This window comes from Parasteatoda tepidariorum, chromosome 3, assembly GCF_982258835.1.
Source record: "Parasteatoda tepidariorum strain Cologne lab strain chromosome 3, Ptep-v5.0, whole genome shotgun sequence".
Taxonomy (NCBI): Eukaryota; Metazoa; Arthropoda; class Arachnida; order Araneae; family Theridiidae; genus Parasteatoda; species Parasteatoda tepidariorum.
Genome location: NC_141757.1, coordinates 52,417,681 through 52,435,730, shown reverse-complemented (window position 1 = coordinate 52,435,730; position 18,050 = coordinate 52,417,681). Strand labels below are relative to the sequence as shown.

General features: G+C 27.6%; 1 protein-coding gene across 9 annotated transcripts in view; it reads left to right on the top strand.

The window, feature by feature from the left end:
• The first annotated feature begins 1,716 nt into the window (after positions 1–1,716).
• Positions 1,717–18,050, top strand: part of LOC107453772 (ubiquitin carboxyl-terminal hydrolase 8) — a 32,894-nt gene continuing 16,560 nt past the window's right edge. Inside the window, exons 1-12 of one of the 9 annotated variants that reach the window (XM_087159322.1) lie at positions 1,753–1,934; positions 2,225–2,384; positions 5,526–5,601; positions 7,323–7,431; positions 8,278–8,416; positions 8,973–9,055; positions 9,135–9,295; positions 11,367–11,526; positions 13,371–13,530; positions 15,203–15,353; positions 16,511–17,091; positions 17,198–17,298. In XM_087159322.1, coding sequence (XP_087015448.1) covers positions 7,325–7,431; positions 8,278–8,416; positions 8,973–9,055; positions 9,135–9,295; positions 11,367–11,526; positions 13,371–13,530; positions 15,203–15,353; positions 16,511–17,091; positions 17,198–17,298 — 1,643 coding nt within the window. In that variant the 5' untranslated portion in view covers positions 1,753–1,934; positions 2,225–2,384; positions 5,526–5,601; positions 7,323–7,324. Of the gene's footprint in view, positions 1,935–2,224; positions 2,385–4,294; positions 4,463–5,178; positions 5,264–5,525; positions 5,602–7,322; positions 7,432–8,277; positions 8,417–8,972; positions 9,056–9,134; positions 9,296–11,366; positions 11,527–13,370; positions 13,531–15,202; positions 15,354–16,510; positions 17,092–17,197; positions 17,299–18,050 lie in introns of those variants that run through there. The other 8 variants (XM_016070715.5, XM_016070716.5, XM_071179488.2 and 5 more) reach the window with 8 other exon arrangements.

The window sequence follows — 18,050 nt, the reverse complement described above, 5'->3', positions numbered from 1 at the left end:
AAAACGAATGCCTTGTCAGTGCAGCCTTAGCTATATCGGGCAAGCCAGGCGCGTTCTAAAATTTAAATTAAAGAAACGCGATAGATATCCGTTATCCAGAATGCGATAATTCATCTAATGCCGCACATTCTTGGAATCTTGGGCATAAATCAGGAAACTATCTATTCCTTAAAAAATAAGATTTCGATACTTAAGTTTTTGTAACCAGATGTTTGCAGTCATAGAAGTTAAATATTAAATGTTGAGGGAAATATAAAAATAATAAAATACATTCATCTCCTTAATTTTGATGCAACCATTTCTGTTTAGAACCTTACGAATTATGTAACTATCATATCAGATAAATATATGGAGTGACGGTGCGGTTTGTAAATAAAGAAACTAAATAAAGAAATTATAATAATGATATTTGGTGATAGATGTAGCTTATCGTAATTGAAGAACGTGCTGAGCGACATTTTATGGTGAATTTGTAAAAATAAGTTTCGGAATGTATGGAAACATCAGGATGTTATTTGCAAATGATCTTTATCCAAACAAAAAACCATATTTTAAATATTTGGAGGAACGAAGCTATTTTTTAACCAATGAATCATACCATATTCTTATAAATACATATTTCAATGTTTTTAAAATGCGACTTTTAATTCACTGTTGTTGTATGCCATTAAGGCAAGAGGGGTGCGTTTCTTCTTACTTAACATTTACTAATTTCTTCTATTGTAGAGAAACAGGAAATATAAATAACATAAAACCTTGTGTAATTGTAATATAAAAATAATTTTTCTTAATCAACTACATATTTTTTCTATTAATTATTAAAAAAAAAAAACCTTTTCCAAGCTAACAAAAAACGATGAATGAAAAAGCTTCAATTTTTATTTCATTCTTTTTCATTGTCTCAACTTCTACTGAAAACACCATCCATTGTTAAGAAAGGTGACATGGTTGCTAGATTTAGAAAGAACTAGCTTTTTTTGGCAGTTCTGATTTGTCCTCTTTTTACTCGTTTATTACTGTTTGTTCTTGGTGCAAACCGTGCACCCTCATTCGTTAGTGTTAGCATATTGTTCGAGCAGTAGGATTAAGTTAATTTTACAAATTTTCCTTTAGGTTTAAATTCCAAAGTCTGTATATTGTTATCAAAATAAGAAGTGTTTTATATCGATTCTTTTTTCAAATGACAATTCTTATGTTTTGAAATGATAGGTTTTCAAATGACAATTTTCATAACGATTCTTCTTTTAAATACAAATATTAAATCCAGTCACAAATTCACGTATAGAAGAAATACTACTCAAAAGAGTCTCAAATCTCGATGATCACGTTGTGAGTCAAACGGCTTCAAAACTCACCAAAACAGTAACCCGGAAGTATAGGCAGTCGAGAACTTGCAACGCTTCCTAGTGTAAAAAGCGCCATCTATTGAAGGAAAATGGAAGCAATGATATCGAGAAACCATCATTTCACTTGTGTAAAGGACTGTTCTCGCTGCATTTGAAAAATTTGCGTGTGAAAGAGTACCTCATTAGAGAAATTTTTCGTGTGTGAATATATTTCACCAATCCAGTTATCATTCTCAATCACTTTTTTTGTAGACAATGAAAACTGTCCCTTAATGATTCGGAAACATGCTCGGAGCTGTAAAACTTGGATACAGTAAGAATAGTAAAAACAGGCCTCACATTAAAAATAAAAGACTAAAACTTCAACTTTAATTTCATCAAAGTGAGTGTTCAGTTTTGTTTATTGTTTATTCGCCATTGGTTCTGGATTGTATTCTTGCTCGATGATTGTAGTGTTCGGAGGCAACACCAGTGAAATCGCCTATAATCTTATATGCTCTTTTTATTAATCAATTTAAAGTGGTGTTAATTTCTGCACTTGTCAATTAATTTAATTTCGTGAAATGTCAATTCCAGGATTTAGTAAGGGTAAACCTTTAATGTTGTATCACAAACACCTAAAATTAATTTGAAATTCCTAAAATTAAATGAATCAAGGTTCTACTGTGTGTTTATTTTTACAGAATGTCTTTAAATTTGCATGAAAAAAAATGAGTAATAAAAACTATTTTTATGTCTCCTTTGTATGCTTTTTACAAAGTTTTTAAAGCTTGATATGACTCATAATAGTCTAGAATAGCAACTTATTGTGTCAAATGAAAAAAAAAATTTTGACATAGTCATAAGTTTTTAGAGTAATTCATATTCATTCTTCTCAGATCCTGTGGAAACCACAATATCAAGTTCAAAGCTTTATTCCCTTCTTTCTAAACATTCTAATATTGTAATAATGGATATTCGTTCAGCTATAGATTTTGAGCAATCTCACCTGAAACACAACTGTTGTATTAACATACCCCAAGAAATCTTAACTCCTGGGTAAGTCTGATTATTTTCATTTTGTTGTACATAGAAAAAATATTCAGTATAATAATAGTTTGGAAACTGAAGGCATATAATTATCGTTGTCTAAATTATTCATTATAACAAAAATGTTTTTGAAATACGGGTTTTCTTGATTCTTAAATTAGACATAACAGTTTTCAAAAATTTATAACAGAAAGTAGTTATAATCAGACTTATATAAAATGGAACACTTTCTGCGAACATATCTCAATTTAAAAAAACCTCTTTACCAGCAATATATTGACAACTAGTTTAAATCCTTTCGTCACCACCTAATTTTGATAAAACTTGTCCAAAAATCATTTTTAAAAGTATTTTAATTTTTTAAAAAAAGACTATATTAGTTATGCATTTCAGCATATATTTCTTAACATTTAACAGTTTTATGAAAATATAAGTATAAAACGTGTTATTGATTTACTTTGTTTCTCCTTATGCTTGACAGTCCCTGTATGTTCTTTCTTTGTTCTTATAAATGTTCTCAGAAACATTCCTATGCAAACATTTAATAAATATTTTTATTAGAATCATTTTTTACTTCTTCTACACATAAATTTTTTTTTTTCCTTACACTACTCATTTTACAATATATAATAGTATAAAAATAAAGAGAATTAAAACTGAATTGTTCCAATATGTTTTATGTCAGAAAAATACTATAATAAAATTAATACTTGATGTTACCATTTACAAAAAAGAGTGATATATATGTATGTATTTATATTTATCATAAAATATCTTAGCTTCTTTTTTTTTTCGTACTAAAAATTTTTTCACAAATGGCATTCACATGTTCATGTCAATTATGTGTATCCAGTTATGGTTAGCGAATGGTTTTTTTCTTCTAGGCTTTCAGGTTTTAGTTCGAAAATTTATTAGCAGATGGTGTAGGAAGTAAATGTGTAAATCAAAGTGTATAAATTAACATTGTAATTTTTTGAAATGCCTACCATAAGTGATAATCATGTCTTAATGTGACTTGATTTGATTTTGAATTATTTTTCTTTGATTTTTAAGTTTTCTATTCTTAGAGCCATCTGACAAAAAACATTTGGAACTAAAACCTGAAATTTTATGCATTTTCACGTTTACTTATACAGTACTACAGCCTGCTGTAAGCTTTGACCTGCTGAACAATATTAAAAAAAAAAAAAACCTTTTCCAAGCTAACAAAAAACGATGAATGAAAAAGCTTCAATTTTTATTTCATTCTTTTTCATTGTCTCAACTTCTACTGAAAACACCATCCATTGTTAAGAAAGGTGACATGGTTGCTAGATTTAGAAAGAACTAGCTTTTTTTGGCAGTTCTGATTTGTCCTCTTTTTACTCGTTTATTACTGTTTGTTCTTGGTGCAAACCGTGCACCCTCATTCGTTAGTGTTAGCATATTGTTCGAGCAGTAGGATTAAGTTAATTTTACAAATTTTCCTTTAGGTTTAAATTCCAAAGTCTGTATATTGTTATCAAAATAAGAAGTGTTTTATATCGATTCTTTTTTCAAATGACAATTCTTATGTTTTGAAATGATAGGTTTTCAAATGACAATTTTCATAACGATTCTTCTTTTAAATACAAATATTAAATCCAGTCACAAATTCACGTATAGAAGAAATACTACTCAAAAGAGTCTCAAATCTCGATGATCACGTTGTGAGTCAAACGGCTTCAAAACTCACCAAAACAGTAACCCGGAAGTATAGGCAGTCGAGAACTTGCAACGCTTCCTAGTGTAAAAAGCGCCATCTATTGAAGGAAAATGGAAGCAATGATATCGAGAAACCATCATTTCACTTGTGTAAAGGACTGTTCTCGCTGCATTTGAAAAATTTGCGTGTGAAAGAGTACCTCATTAGAGAAATTTTTCGTGTGTGAATATATTTCACCAATCCAGTTATCATTCTCAATCACTTTTTTTGTAGACAATGAAAACTGTCCCTTAATGATTCGGAAACATGCTCGGAGCTGTAAAACTTGGATACAGTAAGAATAGTAAAAACAGGCCTCACATTAAAAATAAAAGACTAAAACTTCAACTTTAATTTCATCAAAGTGAGTGTTCAGTTTTGTTTATTGTTTATTCGCCATTGGTTCTGGATTGTATTCTTGCTCGATGATTGTAGTGTTCGGAGGCAACACCAGTGAAATCGCCTATAATCTTATATGCTCTTTTTATTAACCTTCCGTTAGTCGCGCGCACCTCACAGGTGCATCCCTACTGCATTTCCACCTCCTTTGCCGTCAAAAGATTTTTCCGGGGGTCGAGCCTAATGTTATGTTCCTAACTTTGGATTACTCAAATGTTCGTGTAAAACCGACCTTAGAACATGTCGATGGAGAGTTGGAACCGCTCAAATCACCCCTCTGGTGCAGCGCGACCATTGACGCAAGTATTATGGATATAATATTTTTATGAATTAAATATATATATTTTATCTCATTTTCTGTCCTACTCAACGTAGCAGGTATAAATGGTCAAGTTATATACGAAGAAAATGGTTACGGAGTAAAAAACCGCAGAACCTTCTTGCGTCAATTGGTTGATTATCTTGGGATGGAGGAAGAGATCCGACGCGGGAGCAAGAAAAATTTATCTTCGGTACTTCGCTAAATAAATTTTTTGATATTTATCTCTGTAAAGAGTCTTAAATTGGAAACAATTAACTATTTAAACTAGACTAAATTTCATTTGGCTTTCAAAAAATCAGAAACACCTCATAGGTGCAACGCGATTAACCATGTCGGAAACAAGTGCGCGACTAACGGAAGGTTAATCAATTTAAAGTGGTGTTAATTTCTGCACTTGTCAATTAATTTAATTTCGTGAAATGTCAATTCCAGGATTTAGTAAGGGTAAACCTTTAATGTTGTATCACAAACACCTAAAATTAATTTTTTAACTTTCTTATCTAACTTTTGCTAATATACTAATATTATTGAATGAAACAAATGTTCAACATGCCCTTCATTATGTCATTTAAAAATTAAATTTAAATATAATTGATATTGTCGTATTTCCCTGTTTTTGATTTTTGTAATTGAACGTTTTTGCTTCACTCAAACACTTTCAATTTGCTCCATATATCTTCCCTTCTAATGGTGTGTGTCTTTGTAGGTTGCTATTTGTCCATATTCAACGTGATTAGAAGATAAGGAATTATATCCTGTTTTACTATTTTCCTACGGAACAAGTAAGTTACATTTCTTTGTAATTGACATTTGTTTTACGAAGTTCTAGTTTTGTTCTATCTTTGTTTCTAGCGAAGTTTACTATTTTAGATTATGATTTTTTTCATCAAAGATTCCCAAAATGATCTCCGTAAAATATTTCGCAGTTTTTCTTTCGAAAATGTAAATAAGTTTAAAATTTATGTAAAAAAAAAAGTCGTTATCTAATACTTACCACTCAAATATCTTAAAATCAAAATATTATTTGTTGCAAAATAGTCGAGATCATTTGAATAATCATTTGCACGTTTGATAAGTACTAAAAAAATGAGTATTTTGTTTTCTTTACATTCAAAATGTTTTTTTTTCCACCTTTTCTTGTTCTGCAAATTAGATTTATATTCTATGTTCTACAAAATAATCTCATAATAAACCCCATTTCATAGATCTGAACTATCACATCCTCATTGAATTTGTTTTTTTAGGAAACCAAGCAGAAATGTGTAAATAATGTAATAGTGTCAAAATAATAGCAAATTTTTGATCTTCAATAATTGACTTGAATCACTTTTCTTTTTTTCCATGCATTTTGCTGTCTGCAATGGGAAATTGTTCTTAACTAGATTATTAAACCATTTACTATAATATCCTTAAAGCCTAAATTTCAGAATGATCTTGAAGTGTTCATAATGCTATGTCTTATAATTTACAATATGTAGTTAAAAGATAAAATTTAATTTCCTGCATTGTATGTCTCATTTTAAAAGTCTCTTGTTACTTAAAAATTTTAAAAGCCACTTATTGTTAGTTCAGAAAAGTATGAAAAGAAGTCTTTTTCTTATTGAAGGCTTATGACTGTATTTTTTTATGAGCTTGTCTTGGTAAAATGGTTAATTATTTTTCAGTTTTAAGTGATTCTGGTCCAATTGATGGAATATATTTTGAATAATACTTATTTTTCTAAAGAAGGGCAGGCACAAAGCATTTCTCTATAACTATCAGTTTGGTAATAATGTTTTATTTTTCAGTTTTCAGTAATTCTGGTCCAATTGATGGAATATATTTTGTGTATTTAATTGTGTAAAGTTTAGATCAGTTCTTGTTTTAGATACTGCAGTACTATTTTTAATTTTGTGGTAAATATTTATTTTATCAACATCAAAAATATAGTGTTACGATATGAAAGTTATAAGCTGTCTCCATTTCATCTAAAACCGATTTTGTGGTTAGTCAGAATTGATACTGTGGGTTTAAACACTGTCTTTAAACAAGATAAATATGAATTTTAAAAAAATGGGAATCTGACCTATGTTTTTTCAGATATTTAAAGTCATAGAAATTTTTTTTTAAAAATGAATTTTAATCTTCTAAAAATTATTAGAGTAGTAGAAAGGGAAATAACCCTGAAGGGGAATAGAAATCAGCAATACCTTATTCCAACACTTTTTTAGTTGTTATGAAAAATAGGAAAAGCCCATTGTTGTGCTTTTTAATTTCATCTAAAAAAAACTGATCTGTAGTAAATAAATACTGTTTAATTGTTCAAAAAAGTTCTTTAATGAATATTTTTTGTAGTTTCTTACATCAAAAATATATTTCTTTTATACAAATTTTTATGTTTGAAATGTTTCATAAACTCAATCATTTTGCATTTAACATGTTGATTATCTAGAGATTATTGAATTTCGATGTTTGTATTAGTGATTTCAGTATGAGTTTTAAAAATTTAATTGTCCTCTTTCAGAAATGCCAGCAAGTTCTGTAAAGCCATTGTACATAGCCAAGTCAATGAAAGAACTGGATGGTTTAACTGCCATTGACAAAACAGATTATAAGAAAAAATCCACATCTTTGTAAGTATAGTTATAAATAAATATTGATAGTACCTGATACATGAATTTTTTTTTTTTTTAAGTAACAGTTTAATCTATTGAGGGGGGAAAAAAGGAGAAAAAGCTTGCGTACAATTTATAATAGATAATTCCAGCTCTTTTTTTTTTATCAATTTTAGTAAGTTAATCAATTAATTAAACTTCTCTTTATCTTTTTTAGCATAACAGTTCTTTAATCATGATGGCATTAAGATATATTTTAGATATAAAAACTCTTAATCCAAGATAATAAAATGGGAATTTAAAAAAATAAAATCTGTATTTTATAGTGATCTTTTAACAATTCATGTTTTTGCTCATTGTAATTTTGAATAATTCAAATATTTTTAAGGCTGCCGTTGGTTAAAATTAAAAGTAATCATTTCTATTAATAGCATGGCATGTTTGATGATATGTTATGAAATATAATGTAATTAATCAAAGACATTTTCTTATCAATATTTTAGTACATGCATTTAATAGTTTGGTATGTAATAATTGTTTGGTATGTAATAATAGTTTGGTATATAATAATGTTTGGTATGTAATAATTTCCAACTTATTAACTTTACCATCAATTTTGTGTATGATAAATAACATCTGCCCTGTTATAACAACTATTGAATTATTAATTATTATTGAATTTATTTCCTTTTAGATTGTGATTTTTTAAAAAAAAAAAAATCTAAAAATAAGTTTCTGTTTTGTCCTCTTCTTCAATCATTTTTTGCTTGGTTTTATGTGAAACAATATCTAAAATTTAGTAGTATATTTTTCATGGTGTTAATATTTATGTGATTTTTTTTTTTTTCTTTCTCTTATCATTAGATTGGTTTCATCAGCCAACACTATATTTCAAGGAGCTGAAAAGAGTTCTCTTGAGAGAGATGAAGAAAAAGCTTATACATTGTTTGTGAGATATGTAGAGTTAATTCTATTTTTACAAAGTCGAGATGACTTTAAGAAGGTTCGTTATTGTCACTGTTTTTTTTTTTTTTTTTCTTTTTCAACCTCTTCACTTATGAAAAAGTACAGAAGATCATTTATGCCCTTACACTCACTCATTTTTCAACTAAATGCTTTATCTTATCTTCCAGCTTTACTAAAGTTTAAAAAAATCAATAATCCAATACATTTCTGCAAGGGACTTTGAAAAAAAAATTTTTTTTTTTCATTTATAAACATCTGAAAATTCTAGCTACTTGCTTTCTCATTATAAAAATTCTGGTTTATTTGACTTTTAATGTATTAATAATAAGTAATATTCAATCAACTGACTAACACTTACAAACATTTATTGATAATCTATAACTTTTATATTAAAATCTAATTTTAAGTATATTAATTGCACATTAGTGCTATCTAATAAAGCAATTTAAATATTTATTGAAGCCTTTATTTGTCAGAATTTTTTTAGATCAATTTAAAAAAAATTTGGTCGAGACATATTTACTTTCCCTTTCATAAATTTTTCCTGTTATGTAACATATTTATGTTTCTTTTCCCTTCAAAATTTCTTACAGACTCCAAGTTATAAATCACTTTGTTTACAAACAACTGCAGCTCTTGTCAAAGCTGAAAGTTTAAAAGCCAGCCTAACAAGCAGGTATTTATTTGAATTTGTTTTTGCTATTAACCTTTTCAAATTATTGATTTTTGTGTGACATTTATAAACTTATTTTTAGATATCTCAAGAATTCTGAAGAGATAGAAGCAAAGAATAATTCTAAGATAAAAGCAAAGAATGATAAAAATGAACTGCTATCTTCCTTGCATAATAATAAAATAACAGATACTTCTGCTGCAGGTGATATACCCAATAATTTAACAACTCCAATATCTGAAGGTACATTCTACTATATGCTTAAATATTACGTATACAGTAGAACCTTGAAGCATCATTGGGCAAATTTTGAAAGATGAAGCCTTCGAGCATTTTCCAAATATCTTTAAGTTTTGTTGTTAACATTACTTCTCAATTAATCTAGTTTGTAGTTTTCACATGATGTCATTATTCTTTTGTTATTAAAAAATGTGTTTTTAAATACATAAATTAATTCTATAACTAAAAATAAACTATAACTGTGCTTATTAAAAACTTATATAATATTCAATTCATAATTTTCAGAAACTATGACCATTTCTAATGTGTTGATCTAACTAATTAGCACCAATGAGATTTTTCATTTTTCAAACTTCATTTGAATTTTAATTTATATGAAAAATTTAATATAATAATTGCAGTTAATATATCATTATTAAATTTTTTCACTGCAAATAAATGTTCATTATTAAAGTTTTTTTTTTTACTTAAATTATTTGTTTATGTATGAAGGAAGAAGGAAAAACTCTTTGGCATTCAAAAAAGTTAAAACTTGTTCAAATATTTATGAATGACAACAATTTGTTTTCTACATCAATCCCATCAGAAATGTTATTTTTACCTACCTGTCCTCATGGTGCCAGTTGGCATATAAGGCCTCATAAAATATCTTTAAATTGCTTATAATTTTGCTTAGATTGTTTCCTAATTTATATTAAACATTTTGCTGTCATCAGAAAAAAGTCCTGGGTAAATATATCTCTTTGCTTGCTATATTACATTTCAGGAAAAAATTTATTAATGTGTTCTTGAAGAAACATATATTTTGAATGGATAAAGATAGGTAACTACAGAGAGACACATCTCATCTAAAATTAAGAGTCATAAATTAACTCTAAAATGTCTTTAAATCATTTCATAATTTGGATTAAGCATTTTACAGATCTTAAATGTAGCCTTTTATTATTACATAAGTGGCGTGGATAATGTTGGTCGCCTCCGTGACTTTGGTTCACAGGTGCCCACTGGGTAACGTGAAATGAGTAACAATTCCGGCATCTTCTAAGGCGAAGATTAATGTTCAGTGGCTGCCATTTGAAAATATATATATATATTACATAACATTTTAGAAAAGAAATCGCAGAGTTTTTAAGAAACAGGCACATTTCGAAAGATTCAGCAGGGATGCAGAGTATGTTTGATCCCATGAACAAGGTTCAGGGAAAATTCAGGCAACCCTGGGAGAATTTTTGATAAAATGCTACCAAAATTTTTAATTGTCGAAAAAAATGGGCCACTTTACAAAATTTTGTTTAGAAAAAAAATTATATAATATCAAGTCAATAAAAACCTGATATTTTTATGGTCAATTTGAAAACTGTGTTTATTGAATATACTATGTTAATTTGTTTTATTGAAAACTGCGTTTTGAAAAAATTCTAACATTTTCTCCTCCTCTGAGATTAAGATGAGTGATAACAGAGAGTAATTTCATTTTAATTAAGAACAATGACTATAAATTGTCTAATAACATCTGATAAGATTGTTTTGTATATTTAATGAAATATTTTGCTGACCTTAGAAAAAAGACATTTAAATTTATTTATATTTGTTATTTTTTTCTGATACATAAGGTTTTAGAAAATTTTCTAATGTTGTCTAAAAGAAATATACACATTTTGAGAGTAATGAGAGATATCAATTGGGGAAGGAATTACAGTTTAATTTAAGAGTTAAGAATTTTAATTTTAAAAAAATATATATTATTATAGATACTCTGTTTTATGACTATAAAATCTTAGATTATTTTCAACACTTAAGTTATGGCGTCTTAAGCTCTGTTGAAAATGATCAGTTTGTTGAAATGAATCAAGGTTCTACTGTGTGTTTATTTTTACAGAATGTCTTTAAATTTGCATGAAAAAAAATGAGTAATAAAAACTATTTTTATGTCTCCTTTGTATGCTTTTTACAAAGTTTTTAAAGCTTGATATGACTCATAATAGTCTAGAATAGCAACTTATTGTGTCAAATGAAAAAAAAAATTTTGACATAGTCATAAGTTTTTAGAGTAATTCATATTCATTCTTCTCAGATCCTGTGGAAACCACAATATCAAGTTCAAAGCTTTATTCCCTTCTTTCTAAACATTCTAATATTGTAATAATGGATATTCGTTCAGCTATAGATTTTGAGCAATCTCACCTGAAACACAACTGTTGTATTAACATACCCCAAGAAATCTTAACTCCTGGGTAAGTCTGATTATTTTCATTTTGTTGTACATAGAAAAAATATTCAGTATAATAATAGTTTGGAAACTGAAGGCATATAATTATCGTTGTCTAAATTATTCATTATAACAAAAATGTTTTTGAAATACGGGTTTTCTTGATTCTTAAATTAGACATAACAGTTTTCAAAAATTTATAACAGAAAGTAGTTATAATCAGACTTATATAAAATGGAACACTTTCTGCGAACATATCTCAATTTAAAAAAACCTCTTTACCAGCAATATATTGACAACTAGTTTAAATCCTTTCGTCACCACCTAATTTTGATAAAACTTGTCCAAAAATCATTTTTAAAAGTATTTTAATTTTTTAAAAAAAAGACTATATTAGTTATGCATTTCAGCATATATTTCTTAACATTTAACAGTTTTATGAAAATATAAGTATAAAACGTGTTATTGATTTACTTTGTTTCTCCTTATGCTTGACAGTCCCTGTATGTTCTTTCTTTGTTCTTATAAATGTTCTCAGAAACATTCCTATGCAAACATTTAATAAATATTTTTATTAGAATCATTTTTTACTTCTTCTACACATAAATTTTTTTTTTTCCTTACACTACTCATTTTACAATATATAATAGTATAAAAATAAAGAGAATTAAAACTGAATTGTTCCAATATGTTTTATGTCAGAAAAATACTATAATAAAATTAATACTTGATGTTACCATTTACAAAAAAGAGTGATATATATGTATGTATTTATATTTATCATAAAATATCTTAGCTTCTTTTTTTTTTCGTACTAAAAATTTTTTCACAAATGGCATTCACATGTTCATGTCAATTATGTGTATCCAGTTATGGTTAGCGAATGGTTTTTTTCTTCTAGGCTTTCAGGTTTTAGTTCGAAAATTTATTAGCAGATGGTGTAGGAAGTAAATGTGTAAATCAAAGTGTATAAATTAACATTGTAATTTTTTGAAATGCCTACCATAAGTGATAATCATGTCTTAATGTGACTTGATTTGATTTTGAATTATTTTTCTTTGATTTTTAAGTTTTCTATTCTTAGAGCCATCTGACAAAAAACATTTGGAACTAAAACCTGAAATTTTATGCATTTTCACGTTTACTTATACAGTACTACAGCCTGCTGTAAGCTTTGACCTGCTGAACAATATTATTCCAAACATTCCTATTTTTGGCTTTTAACTTCTAATTTTTCACCTTCAAGGTGGTGGTTAGATCTTTAATGGTATCGTCCAACCACCTTTTTTTCTACTCCTGTATTTGACAATTTGGGAAAAACAGAATCCTGTTTTTGGTTGCATTAAAAGTCATAAACGAATATTTGTCCTTCAAGCTGTTGTACTGAAATCATTAAAATAATACGATGATGATGAAATTTAAAATTATAATAAAAAAATCTGCACTATTTTTAAATGATTCATATTTTGAAAGTAAGGAAACCGTGAAGCTTTTTTTAAGATAAAACATTTTGTGAAAGGTCGCTTTTTATGCCAAATACTTTGGGGAGGTAAGATTTTTTAAAGATGTTTTCAAGAAATTTTGTTAATTAACCTGAATTTTTTCTGAAATAAGTCCTGATAAATAACCATTAAACATCTGCAAATGATCTTTCAGTCACCTGTTTGTTTTGTTGTAGATTTCTCCTCTCTATATTAAAATATTTTTGTTAAAACCCTTAAATTTTTGTTGTTAACAAATTGTTTTTGTGTTATTTGCTAAATATATTTTGCTTGTTCTCGTATAGAAGTACCATAATTTATACAACTTTCAATTGGTCAAATTTGTGTTATCTCAATTTTTCTTCTAATCAAGATGATTGTTTGACAGAATAACTGCTTTAACACTAGAAAAGCTTCTGCCTGATGTCTCACGTTCAGGTTGGCTTATGAGAGGCGATGTAGATTATGTGATATTGATTGACTGGGATTCTAAAGACAATTCTAGGCCTAGTTTATACGTTAATACTCTGAAGGAAGCTATGTGTAAGGTTAGATATTTCTTTTTACAATTTCAAAGATTATAAAAGTTTTCTTTTTTTTCTTAATCTGAAACAAGTTTTTCATTAAAAGAAAAGTAATAGGTTTACTTTCTTTTAGGTAAAATATTCTATCTACACTTTTCATCTGTAGAATAGTCTGTTGACTTAAAAACTGTTCAAGAAATGAGATATAAAGACTGTGTTCAGACTACAAAAAATATAGGCTGAAAAAAAAAATATTTTTAACATTTAAATGATTCGGTGAAACTCTTTCCCTGAATGCAAGCGAAACAGCAGCCAGGATAGCACAGTGGTTCAGAAATGCTTCAAACACTATCACTATGAGCTGTCTTTGTGAAAGACTAGGGTTTTGTTCCTAGTGGAGGTCTGAAGTTCACCCAGCTAGCCTGGGAAGTATTGGCATTTAGAATGCAGTGTTGACCATAGTATCAACATCATGCCATTTGTTTCAAAATTGTAGGACTTTTACCTCCAAACCCTTTTGCTATTAAGAATTTTTTTTTAGCTGAGTACAAGGGGGAAAAAACCAGTTTGAGATGTTCCATCTATTAAATTTATTTATAAACAAGTTTTAACTTATAAAAATGTTATTAAAGAAGGGATTAATTGTAATTTTTCATTTTGTTTTCAAGAAAGTTGCATGCAAATTTGCTTTTTTCAGAACAATTTCATTGTCTTCCAATAAAAGTATATTCAATACAAAAGCAGAAAAATAGTTGTACCAGTATCATTTCTAAATTTTACCAATCGGTGGTAGCTCCGTGCAATAAGACTGCATGTTTTAAATCTTAATATTTTCTTACTGCTAGGTTCACATAACTAATCATAGCTTGTGCTTTGTGGTCCATCTAAATAGCCGTGAACAACTTTTTTTCATATATCTCATTTTAATATTGTTTTCTGGTAGGTATATTTACAAATATCCAGAATTTCCGCTGATAAGAATGCAGTTCGTAGTACAATCTTATTGCCATGGTGTTTTTTATTTTTTTTAAAAAAAAAACTGTCTTAGGCAATTCAGAATGCTTCAAGTTATATTACCCTTTTCTATCATATTTAACTGATTCAGCATCATGAATGGATATATGAGGTTCAAACTTTTTTGCCTTTTTCTAGAGGCTCCCAATTTCTGTAATAGCACTGCTCCCTTTCTGGAATCAAACTGAAAATTACCAAAATTTTAAGTCTTAGCATTTTATAAAAATTAACTTTTTCATAATTTCTAGGCACAAACTCCAAGATAACACAATAGTTAAAGATATGATTGAAGACTTTTAATATTGGTGTTATCATTTATATTTTATATATAAGAAACATTCAAACTTTCTAATGTATGTAAAAATAGCACTTAATTAATGGTTGCATTTTTTGGTGTTGAAATAATCATAGTATAACAAGTAAAACTTTATATTTTATTTTATCTGCATCTTATTCTTTTGATTCTTATATTTAGCTTGTATAGCTAGTAAAGCTTTATGCATTATTTTATCTGCATCATATTCTTTTGATTTTTAAATTTATACAGTATAACAAGTAAACTTTATATGTTATTTTGTCTGCATTTTATTCTTTAGATTATTTTATTTATCCAGTATAACAAGTAACACTTTATGTGTTATTTTATCTGCATCTTATTCTTTTGATCCTAATATTTAAACAGTGGGACCAGAAACGTACTTTGAAAAAGCTTCCTCTCATTCTTGATGGTGGATACAAAGATTGGATGTTAAAGTATCCAATGTGGACCACACAAGCAATAAATATTTTTAATTCAGATGCAAAAACGTCACCAGTTGTTGCTGATTTATCAGGTGTAGTATTCTTTTTATCTTAAATTAGATATTTACCTTATTGCAGTATATGTTATTCTTAAAATTTTGAAATACTTAGCAGTTGTTTGTAAATCATGACAGCCATTACTTTATTATGCAGAACGTTTAGTAATGTTTAACTGTTTTTCTTCAATAATTTTAAAACTAATTTTATTTGAACCTGAGAAAAGCAAATTGTCCAATTAAACCAGTTTTAAAACAATATGTAAAATATATATATCTGTGATTTTATTATTTACATTACTTTAAATACTTTATTTATGCTATGCTAATAATTATATATATATAATTTATATACATTTCAAGGGGGAAAACAAGTTAATAAGCTAAACTTGTGTGCCAAGCCTACAGCTCGAAACATCTATTCACTTGACCAAAACTTGAAACAATGTTATACAATAATTTACTTTTTTTATAAAATTGAAATTAGTACCTTAAAATAAAACAGAAAGAAATATTTAAGTTTTATTAATGTACAAACAATAACTAAGTTTTAAAGGTAGTATAATGGTAGTATCCTTAGAATATTTTTCATAATCAATGCATTGTTCTATTAGCAGATTAAGTTTCTTGTCAATCGTGCTCAATTTTTTACCTTTAATTATTAGGTCAAGGTGAAACTTTGTAAAGCATTTGCTGCATTTCATCTCCTTACTTATTAATCCTTGTAACCTTACCTTTCGTAAATAAATAATATTTGTAGTATATAAATAATAAAAAATTATGACTGACAAAGTACTTTGAAAAAGTTAAATTTTACTATGTCTTTTAAAACTAAGTCTTGCCGTGTTGCCATATGTTTTTATTTAAAACTCTGATAGAATAGAATATTATCAAGAATACATCAATTTGAAAGTGTTTATGCATTCCACTTAATTAGTCCTTGCAAGCTTGTTTTGTAACAGTTTTATGTTTCAGTTTTTTTTCAATTATGTATTCTACTGTAGCATTAATCATTTTATAGCTAACTTTCCTTTATATTTGCATGAAATTTTTCACAGTGATGTAAATTTAAATTGGGTAAAAATGCAGAAATAATTCTAAATAGACTTTTCTTGGTAAAATGTTTATAAAAAAATATTCATGTAGCTTGCTTAATTATTCCTTCCAGTAAATTATTTTCTGCTAACTTTTAGGTGTTGAGTACCCAAATTTAGATGAAAATACTGCTGAAAAAAAGAATGAAAACCTAAATGGGACTAGTCCACTTTTTAAAAAATCTACTGCTCCATTTCCTGTGTTGAACAACGACATTTCCCCATCTTCAGATTCAGTGGACTCTAGAAAAACTAAATCCGCTCCTTCATTTGACAGAAAAGCAAAACCTGCTGTTAACAAACCTACCTCAGCAACTTCTCAACAAGCAACCAAAAATGTTTCTGGTAAAATCTCATCTTCCGATATTAATGGCTCATTCCCTGTTCATTCAGAAAAGTTACCCAATAAGAACCAGGAAAGTGCAATTCACCTCTCTTTAAAGAAGGAAGAGATGTTGGCCCAAGATAGTCTCCATATTGCCAAAGAGCGTCTCATAAAGGAACAGGAATTTGAGAAATTATGCCTTCGCAAAGAGAAAGAGGCTGAAGAAAGCAAAAGGATCGAAATACAGAAGCAAGAAAATATTTTGGCAGACAAGTTGAAACAGTTGGATATAACTATGACAGAAAAAGATGCTGAATGTAAAAGAGTTAGAGAAGAAAATTTAAAAATGAAAAAGGTAAGTTGATTTTGATGTAGTATTTCAAAAACTATTATGTGTTTTTTTTTTAACGACGAAATAGTGTTAAAGAAATTTAAGATATTTATGGTTATATAATTTTTAGAGGCTTGAAGAATATATAGATAAAGAAGCTCAAGCCAAGAAAGAAAGAGAAATAATGAATGCAGAGCAAGAAAAGAAAGATTTACTAGAGCAAGTTAAAAGGTTTGGTTTTTTTTTTTTTTCTCTTTCTATAACATGAGTTGTTTATTTTTAATCTGTGCAGTATTAAAATTCTGCATCTTGCTATGTTTTTCCCATTCCTGCCACATTAACTTAAATTTTTGTTATTTAGGCAATTGAACTTATTGCATAAAGTGTTGTTTAAATCTTTTTAAGTTTTAACTGAATTTTAATAATCAAGCTTAATTTTGAAACCCAACTATTATTAATTATTATTTAATTTCTTAAAAATGTGTTATCTATTGAATAGAAGTTCCTTAATTTTTTTAAATTTTATTTAGAGTATTTGTAACCAAGTTAGTTTGTAAATTTAATAATTTAAAATCAATGGCATACTGAACATGACTTTGTCTGCCTAAACTGTAAAGATGTATAATTTCTTTCCAGTATAGCAAAAATCGAAAGCATAAAAAATTATCCTTTATAAGCAGACTTAATGTCCTAAATTAGAGTGAAGGTTTTCAAAAATTTATAAAAGGTAAAAATAAAAAAAAGTTTTTGTAGTTAACTCAAATTGTTTCCGAATTTAGTTCAAAAAATATCTGGCAGATAGTGTCGCAAACGCTTTTTACTGGTTTTTTTTTTTTTTTTTTTTTTTAAATTTTATTTTATGTAAGTATGCATTTTATATACATCTGCGAATTTCAATCTGTGATTGTGACTGGTGGTGTAAAAATTTTCATTTCAAAAATATTGTAAAGTGTTTGTTTTTTTTATTCATAAAGAGAGCGAAA